Source organism: Macaca nemestrina, chromosome 10, assembly GCF_043159975.1.
Source record: "Macaca nemestrina isolate mMacNem1 chromosome 10, mMacNem.hap1, whole genome shotgun sequence".
NCBI lineage: Eukaryota > Metazoa > Chordata > Mammalia > Primates > Cercopithecidae > Macaca > Macaca nemestrina.
In genome coordinates, this window is record NC_092134.1 from 12,700,807 (window position 1) to 12,709,613 (window position 8,807).

At 46.0% G+C, this 8,807-nt stretch overlaps 1 protein-coding gene across 1 annotated transcript; it reads left to right on the top strand.

Moving 5' to 3' along the window:
* The first annotated feature begins 16 nt into the window (after positions 1 to 16).
* Positions 17 to 8,768, top strand: LOC105494739 (serine and arginine rich splicing factor 9). Its single transcript, XM_011763480.3, has 4 exons — positions 17 to 312; positions 4,626 to 4,786; positions 6,309 to 6,481; positions 8,268 to 8,768. Exons 1-4 carry the CDS (start codon positions 125 to 127, stop codon positions 8,409 to 8,411), a joined length of 666 nt encoding a protein of 221 aa, XP_011761782.1. The 5' UTR covers positions 17 to 124; the 3' UTR covers positions 8,412 to 8,768.
* The last annotated feature ends 39 nt before the right edge of the window (positions 8,769 to 8,807 follow it).

Below are 8,807 nucleotides of genomic sequence, written 5' to 3' on the forward strand. Positions count from 1 at the left end.
CGTTCCCACAATGCAGTGCGGCTGAGCGCCTCGGAGCCCGCGGGGACGCTGCGGGGGGACCCGTGCTGAGGCGGCGGCGGCGGCGACGTGGGCTGCGGCGGGCCCGCGGCGTCGGGCGGTGCGGATGTCGGGCTGGGCGGACGAGCGCGGCGGCGAGGGCGACGGGCGCATCTACGTGGGGAACCTTCCGACCGACGTGCGCGAGAAGGACCTGGAGGACCTGTTCTACAAGTACGGCCGCATCCGCGAGATCGAGCTCAAGAACCGGCACGGCCTCGTGCCCTTCGCCTTCGTGCGCTTCGAAGACCCCCGGTGAGGCTCCCGCCCTCTCCCCTTCGGTGCCTGAGGCCCCCGCCTTCCCTGCTGTCCCCTCCCCCAGGGCTCCCCTCCCCCCGCCTCCGCGCAGACCCCTCACGGCGCCCCCTCACGGGTGGAGGATGAGGCAGCCTCCTTGCAGGCCCGGGCCGTCCTTCGCGCCGTCGTCACTTCCTTTATTTTTATTATTCCAGTATTTTACTTGGAAATCCAAAAGCTGAGCCTTTGGAGGGCCCAAGCCCTCCTGCACCGGCCTCGGGGGGTCCAAATGAGCCCTGTCCGCCTCCCGCCTGGGGCGGCACCGTGGGGGGAAGCGGCCCCGGGGCAGCGCGGGGGTCGCCGTTCGCTCTTCCCGCCCGCCCCTCCCCCGGCCGGAGCTCGCCGTGACTGGAGAGCAAGCTGCAGGGTCGCGGATGCCGCTGGAGGTCGTGGAGGGGTCTCTGGTGGAACAGCTCGCCGTTCGCGCGCCCCGCCCCGCCAGGCCGGGGCCCGGACTTTGTCAGGGGACCAGGGATTTGGGAAAACTTCTAAAACAGCCGGAGTGGGGCTCTGATTTCACTTCCCTCCTTTAATGAGGGACGTTTGGCGAGATGCTGAAGGTTCCAGGGATTTGGAAACTCTAGATTCCTAACCCGGCTCTAAGGAGTGTTTGTGATTTTGCAAACAGCGTCAGCCCTCGGGCCGGAAAAAGCCGAGGAACTTTCAAAACTGTGGTTGGTGGTGGTTAGCAGCTGTGGCGCTGACCTGGTCACTCCACTCCGGCCAAATAAGAGCCCGCACCCTATTTTCCTAGCATCATTTGCTCCCAGGGAACACGAAATGTTCGTAGGGTATCCAGCCTACCTGGGGTGAACTTACTGATAGGGCAAGGAGAGCACCGCGAGGCTTTGATGGCTGAAGAGTCAACTGACAGCTCATCCCTAGTATCTCCTCATTTGCCTCAAAACCGGAACTGGGCATTTTTACCCCTAAGCCGGAGAAGGCTATGCCTCACTTATTTGGTAACCGTGCCATTGTGGTTCTTCAACAGTTGCTATGGGTGGAGTGCCATGGTGTGTATTTAACTTTTTTTATTTCCTTATTTTTTTTAGATTGATAAAATAGGGGGTTTCACCATGTTTCCCAGGCTGGTCTCGAACTTCTGAGCTCAGGTGATCCACCCGTCTCAGCGGATCAAAGTGTTAGGATTACAGGCGTGAGCAACCCGCCCAGCCTGTATTTAGTGTTTTTAACACTTCATGAGGTGCAGGTACTGTTTCTTTTGTTTTTGTTTTTCTTTTTTTTTCTTTTTTTTTTTTTTTGAGATGGGGTTTCACTCTTGTTCCCTGAGCTGGAATGCAGTGGTGCGATCTTGGCCCACCGCAACCTCCACCTCCTGGGTTCAAGCGAATTTCTCCTGCCTCAGCCTCCCGAGTAGCTGGGATTATAGGCAAGCGCCACCACGTCTGGCTAATTTTTTTGTATTTTTAGTAGAGACGGGGTTTCTCCATGTTGGTCAGGCTGGTTTCGAACTCCCGACATCAGGTGATCCGCCTGCCTTGGCCTCCCAGAGTGTTGGTATTACAGGCGTGAGCTACCTCACCTGTCCTGTGTGGTTAACCAGATTTTACAGATCAGGATATCGAGGATTTAGAGTTACTGATAAGAGAAAGCTAGTGGCAATCCCAGCACTGGGAGGCTGAGGCGGGCGGATCACAAGGTCAAGAGATCGAGACCATCCTAGCCAACACGGTGAAACCCCGTTTCTGCTAAAAATACAAAAATGAGCTGGGTGTGGTGGCGCGCGCCTGTAGTCCCAGCTACTTGGGAGGCTGAGGCAGGAGAATTGCTTGAACCAGGGAGTCGGAGGTTGCAGTGAGCCGAGATGGCGCCACTGCATTCCAGCCTGGTGACAGAGCAAGACTCCATCTCAAAAAAAAAGAAAAAGAGAGAGAAAGCTAGTAAGGGATCAAGGGATTTTTTTCTTTTTATTTTTTTGAGACGGAATTTTGCTCTTGTCTCCCAGGCTGGAGTGCGATGTTGCTGTCTCGGCTCACTGCAACCTCCACCTCCCAGGTTCAAGCGATTCTTCTGCCTCAGCTTCCCAGTAGCTGGGATTACAGGTGCCCTCCATCATGCCTGGCTGATTTTTGTATGTTCAGCAGAGATGGGGTTTCTCCATGTTGACCAGGTTTGTCTTGAACTCCTAACCTCAAGTGATCCACCTGCTTTGGGCTCCCAAAGTGCTGAGATTACAGGCCTGAGCCACCATGCCAGGCCAGGATCAATGGACTTGAATTCCCTCTTCTGTTCTTTGAATGCAGACTTACTATATGATATGCTACGTTGTCATCTTCCCTCATTCCTTTCATAATAGAAAAACTATCTTTTGGTGTCACTAGATATGAAGATTCAAGCAAAGCATTTCATGTAGTAATCTTATTTAACCATTACAATAACCCTGTGAGATAGGCATACTATTCACATTAGAGATGTAAAAACTTGATTAAACACTTAACCCAGAGATGATTACTAGTAATTTGCAGAATAATGATTTGAATGCAGGCTAATTTTATTTATTTATTTATTGTATTTATTGAGATGGAGTCTCGCTCTGTGGCGCAGGCTGGAGCGTAGTGGCACAGTCTCAGCTCACTGCAACCTTCGCTTCCTGGGTTCAAGTGATTCTCCTGCCTCAGCTTCCTGAGTAGCTGGGATTACAGCTGCGCACCTCCATGCCCAGCTAATTTTTATCTTTTTAGTAGAGACAAGGGGTTTCACCATGTTGCCCAGACTGGTCTCAAGCTCCTAACCTCAAGTGATCCACCTGCTTCAACCTCCCAAAGTGCTGGGATTACAGGCATGAGCCACTGCGCCCGACCTGAATGCAGGCCAATTTTTATTCAGAGTCTGTTCTGACATCCTAGCAGTTCTGCCTCTCCCAGTCTGCATTTTATGTAGTCAAGGTTGCACTGGATGTGGTCCTTGTTGCTTTTAGTCCTAAAATCTTATAAGTGATTATATGCCTGTGACACTGAACAGTGCCTTCATTAGCACATTCAGTTCCTCTTGTCCACCCAAGCTCCAGGGTCATACTTTCTACCATCCAATACTGGAGAATCAACGTGGCATTCCTGACTCTCCTAGAGTCCTAGGGAAGACTTAAAGTAGTTTTATTGAATATTTATCTCTTTTGGCAAAATTGTATCAGAGAGTTTTTTTGACAAAATAGTTCTCCAAACCATGCGGAAAAGGTACACTTTAGAGTTCCAAGGCCAGGCGCAGTGGCTTATGCCTGTAATCCTAGCACTTTGGGAGACTGAGGGGAAGGATCGCCTGAGCCCGTGAGTTCAAGACCAGGCTGGCCAACATAGGGAGACCTCTCTCTACAAAAAAATCCAAAAATTAGCTGGGTGCAGTGGTACACGCCTGTGGCCCTACCTATTCAGGAGGCTGAGGTGGGAGGATTGCTTGAGCCCAAGAGTTAGAAGCTGCAGTGAGTTATGCTCCAGCCACTGCACTCAGCCTTGGTGACTACTCTGTTTCAAAAAAAAAGACCCTGTTTCACACACACACACAAAAAAAGTTTTACATTCATCACAAAACACTCATTTGCATTTGTCTTTTGTCCTTTGAGCCTTATTTTTTTTTAAAGACAGGGTCTCACTGTATTACCCAGGCTGGCCTTGACCTGGGCTCAAACATCACACCCAGCTACTTTATTTACTCTCAAATACTCTCCTATCCAACTGGCTACTTTCTTTTTTTTCTTTTTCTTTTTTTTGAGATAAGGTCTCTGTCACCCAGGCTGGAGTACAGTAGTGTGATTTCGGCTCTGCACTCCCATCTCAGCCTCTCAAGTAGCTGGGACTACAGGCGTACAACACCATGCCTGGCTAACTGGCTACTTTTTATTTCCATAGACTTTATGGCACTAGGCCTTGTAGAAAAATATTAAGGTGTTAGTGTGTGGTGTGCTTTTTGAAAAAATGCTCACCAAGGTTAGAAAAACACTGGTGGTTTATTGGCAAAATCAATCTGTCAGCAGTTGATTCTTTTTTTTTTCTCTGAATTAGCCCTCTTAGAAGTAATCTGTTTGCTCATTCATTATAATTTCATACCTCTAAAACTGTGTGTAACAGCTGTAAAGGTTAATTCCAGTATCATGAAACGTCTCCAGACTGAAGCAGAAGTGCATCAAGATCCTGATTTGTGTGTTTTTTTTCTTCACTCTCGGTTTCCCTTTTATGCTTACTATTCATGCCCCTCACTGGAAAGTCACTTGGCCTCCTGAACAGCACTAACTCCAAACATTACTTTTTTTTTGGCAGAGATGCAGAGGATGCTATTTATGGAAGAAATGGTTATGATTATGGCCAGTGTCGGCTTCGTGTGGAGTTCCCCAGGACTTATGGAGGTCGGGGTGGGTGGCCCCGTGGTGGGAGGAATGGGCCTCCTACAAGAAGATCTGATTTCCGAGTTCTTGTTTCAGGTATGTTCCTTTCAAACAGAATGAGATGATACATGTAAAATACTACTTAACACAGAGTCTATCTTCCAAGAAATGGTAACTGTTATTCTTCAGTGCATGGGACACTGGGGCTTTCTTTTCAATAGCCTGTATGCAGTGCCAGTCTGAAGCCCTGCCCTGGATTACCAATGAGGCAAGTATCCTGCAAATGAAATTGCGCTGGGAGTGCAGCCTTGGAAGAACATAAACATACTTCTTGTAAAGGAGTTTTCTAGTGGTGAGAAGGGAAGATAATGGGAAAACCCCTTGAGCTACAATTCTAAAGACTCTTCTTTTGGAATATACTTGGCATCAGACATGGTAGAAAGGCATTCCAGGAGCCAGATTTGAACAACTTACCCAGCCTCGGATCTTGAAGAAGATCAGATTTTGTGGTGGTTTTAGAATTAAATATTTTTTAAAACCCCGTAAGTTGGAGTCTTAGAGATTTTATTGGAAAGTATAGACTATTTCTGCCTAGTGTTTATAAGTGATGAAATGCTAAACTGGGAGGTTTATCTGTCTTCAAAATATTAACACACTGGAAAGACCTAGGGCCTTCTGCATATTGCATGGGAATTTTAGGGCCCTGGTGGAATGAAGTATATCGAGGAGCGTGGCACCTTTTTAAGATGTGAATGTCACACAATCACAGCATACTCCTATGTGCTTAAATAGTGATACTTTCAGTATCTGCCTACCTTGTGTCCCTTTGTAATTTTTTAACCCCAGAACTCTATTCCCTCCTTCAGGATGTCATACATTATCTTTTTTTCTCTCCATGCTGCTCTGAAATCCTGCTTAGAAAACTATTAGGAAATGGCTGCAGTCCTGAGCTGTGAGCGGTAAACACAGCCTTTGAGAGCAGGAGCACATTTCCCTTTCATGACATCAGGTAGGGTTGTATGACTCCCGACTAGTTTTAGCATCTGAGTCTTACCTTCCCCCCCACTGTATTGAAGAATGTTGGTGATCTTTTAAGAGGTACTCTGTATAGTTTGTCATTCACACCTATAAGAAAACAAACTAGATTTTTTGTTGTTGTATTGTTACCTTCAGCTACTCTTTGGTTATTTCATTATCTGGTTTCAAAATTCCCATGTCCTGTGAAACCCTGTCAAGCAATAAATAATTGGTACTGTTAAATTTCATAATGGAAAAAGTTGGAACTCAAAGTATTAGGAGTTTGGCATTGATTTTAAAGGACAAAGAAAGAGGCTATGAACTCTCAGAGATACTATACCTGTAATGGGATGGACTTCTTGCTCTATTGAAAAGGTCTGGTCTCTGGAAGATGGGCTTAAAACCAGTTTCTCAAGGTGGTTTATTTACCACATGTACTTCAGTGCTCTTTTCTGATTTCATGTCCCTTATCAAGGTTTATGATTTGGGGACCCTCAGGGTTTAAGTGATCATGGAGAAGGGACCGTAGGTATTGCTGGCTCTTAACAGGGCAGTTAACATAGCTGAAGGATGTGGGCTTTCTTATATTCTCCATGCCTAGGACTTCCTCCATCAGGCAGCTGGCAGGACCTGAAGGATCACATGCGAGAAGCTGGGGATGTCTGTTATGCTGATGTGCAGAAGGATGGAGTGGGGATGGTCGAGTATCTCAGAAAAGAAGATATGGAATATGCCCTGCGTAAACTGGATGACACCAAATTCCGCTCTCATGAGGTGGGTCCTTGTCTTCTGTTGAGGAGCTTGTACTCAAATCACTCCACTTGAACCTGACCTAGCAGAGGTAGCAAGAGGCCATGCCATTTGGTAACCTCACAGTACCATAAGAGATCTATCTTAGGTGGACAAAGCCATGGAATTTGCTATGCCTAAGTCCTTCAGGGTCATAGCTGAGAGAAGTATGCATTCATAGTATGTTTGTTTTTTAATATGCTTTATTCTGCATATTAGTATCACATAACACAGTTTGATCATGGTATTTGTAACCTGGAGAGAATACTAGTGCAGTTGGTCTTGATATCACCCCATTCACAACCAGCTTAAATGGCAGTATCCCTCTGTGAACTCAGCTGCCCCTTCTGTGGATCTAGGCTGAGCTCTATAGGCCAGCCTCTTGATCTCAGCCCTTCTAGGTCCTGCTGTCAGGGCTGAGCTGCCACTTCACTTTTTTCCCAGAGTAGTGCAGGATCCTCTCTGAAACCTGAGCTATTGTGACATTTTCTTTTTTAATTTTATAATTTTTATATTTCTCTAATTTTTGATTTTAGAGACAGAGTCTCATTATTGCCCAGGCTGACCTTGAACTCCTGGGCCCACGCAGCCCTCCCACCTCAGCCTCTCCAGTAGTTGGGACTGCAGGCATGCACCACTGTGCCAGGCTAAACCGTGACATTTTCTTGTGGTTAATTATCTCACCCTTGAGACTCAGTAGTTCTTGATGGCCTTCCTTGTAGGAAAGCAGCTGCTGTTTTGGATCTCAGTTTGACTGAAGTGGTGACTATCCCTTTGGTACCACTGAGACCAGAAACCAGACCACCAATTGGACATTTTTTCTGGTTATTCTGTCCTGCCTTACTATGAGATTTACAGATGTTTGGAGACACAGGTCTCTGGGCTCATTTCTTTTTCTGAGGATTCATATAATTCCCTAGTTTTTGGCTTAGAGGTTGGTCCTTCCATAGTTTAATGATGCTTTTGTTCAGACTGTCCTCTAGGACTTGAATTTGGAGCAGAAACAGAACAGCATTTGATCCTCAGTTATACTGCAAAGCAGGGCCTCAGAAAGGGTAACTCCAATTATTGACTTTCACCTAAGGTGAAAAAGCATCCGGGTTCTTTCCCCTTGGCATCTTAGGATCTTCCGAGAATGCTGGCTAAAGGCAGAGGGCCTGGGGACAAGTCAGCCTGGACATGACTCCTTTGCTGCTTATTAATTCCTTACCTTAACTACTCTTGGAACCTTGATTCCTTCATGGGCAAAATGGTCACATAATAGCACCTTCACAAGCCCTGTCAGGAATCTAGAGCAAGAGGATAACATCTAAAGCATCTAGCTCAGGTCCTCACATCTGGAAGGTATTAAATACAGGTTAGCTCCTTCTATAGATGCCCATCCAAAGATACATATATGAGGTGGCAGGGGATTAAACTATATGACCCCTGAGATCCTTTCCAGTTCTTAGCTTTGAAGGGGGTCAATGGCAGTAATTCAGATATATTGTTTATAATAGTTAATTCAGTATCAACATGTCAAATTGGCATTTATTGTGTTACCTTGGGCAAATGATATAATTTAAGTCTTAATTTTCTTCATTCTTGAAGTGTGATAGTAAGAGTACCTACCTCATAATGTTTTGAGGGTTTAATGAGATAGCCTAATGCCAGGTACAGAGTACACAGTAAGTGCTCAATATTTAACTATTATTGTTAGATGTTGGTTTGCTTATTCTTCTGGCTCTGATTTTTTTCCCCATTACTCTTTTCGGTTTTGTTTGCATTTCAGGGTGAAACTTCCTACATCCGAGTTTATCCTGAGAGAAGCACCAGCTATGGCTACTCACGGTCTCGGTCTGGGTCAAGGGGCCGTGACTCTCCATACCAAAGCAGGGGTTCCCCACACTACTTCTCTCCTTTCAGGCCCTACTGAGACAGGTGATGGGAATTTTTTCTTTATTTTTTAGGTTAACTGAGCTGCTTTGTGCTCAGAATCTACATTCCAGATTGAGGATTTAGTGTCTTAGGAAATTTTTTTAATTTTTTTTTTTTTTTTAAAGAAGAAAAAAAAAACTACATAATTTCTACCAGGGCCATATTAGCAGTGAAACATTTTAAACTGCAGAAATTGTGGTTTTGGTTCAGAAACAAGTTGTATATTTTTCACCCCTGATTATGGGAAAAAAATCAGTTCTGTCTTTGTGGGTTGCTCTACTATGGAGATCAACAGTTACTGTGACTGAGTCGGCCCATTCTGTTTAGAAATATATTTTAAACGTTTAGTAATTGACATGTGTGGTTGTCCTTGATTAAGTACACAGATTCCACA

Bases quoted from the DNA above. Each gene is read 5' to 3' on its own strand.
- LOC105494739 (XM_011763480.3), top strand. From the start codon at position 125: ATGTCGGGCTGGGCGGACGAGCGCGGCGGCGAGGGCGACGGGCGCATC. The intron at 4,787-6,308 runs GTATGTTCCTTT...CTCCATGCCTAG, and splicing joins TTTCCGAGTTCTTGTTTCAG to GACTTCCTCCATCAGGCAGC. The intron at 6,482-8,267 runs GTGGGTCCTTGT...TTTGCATTTCAG, and splicing joins CCAAATTCCGCTCTCATGAG to GGTGAAACTTCCTACATCCG.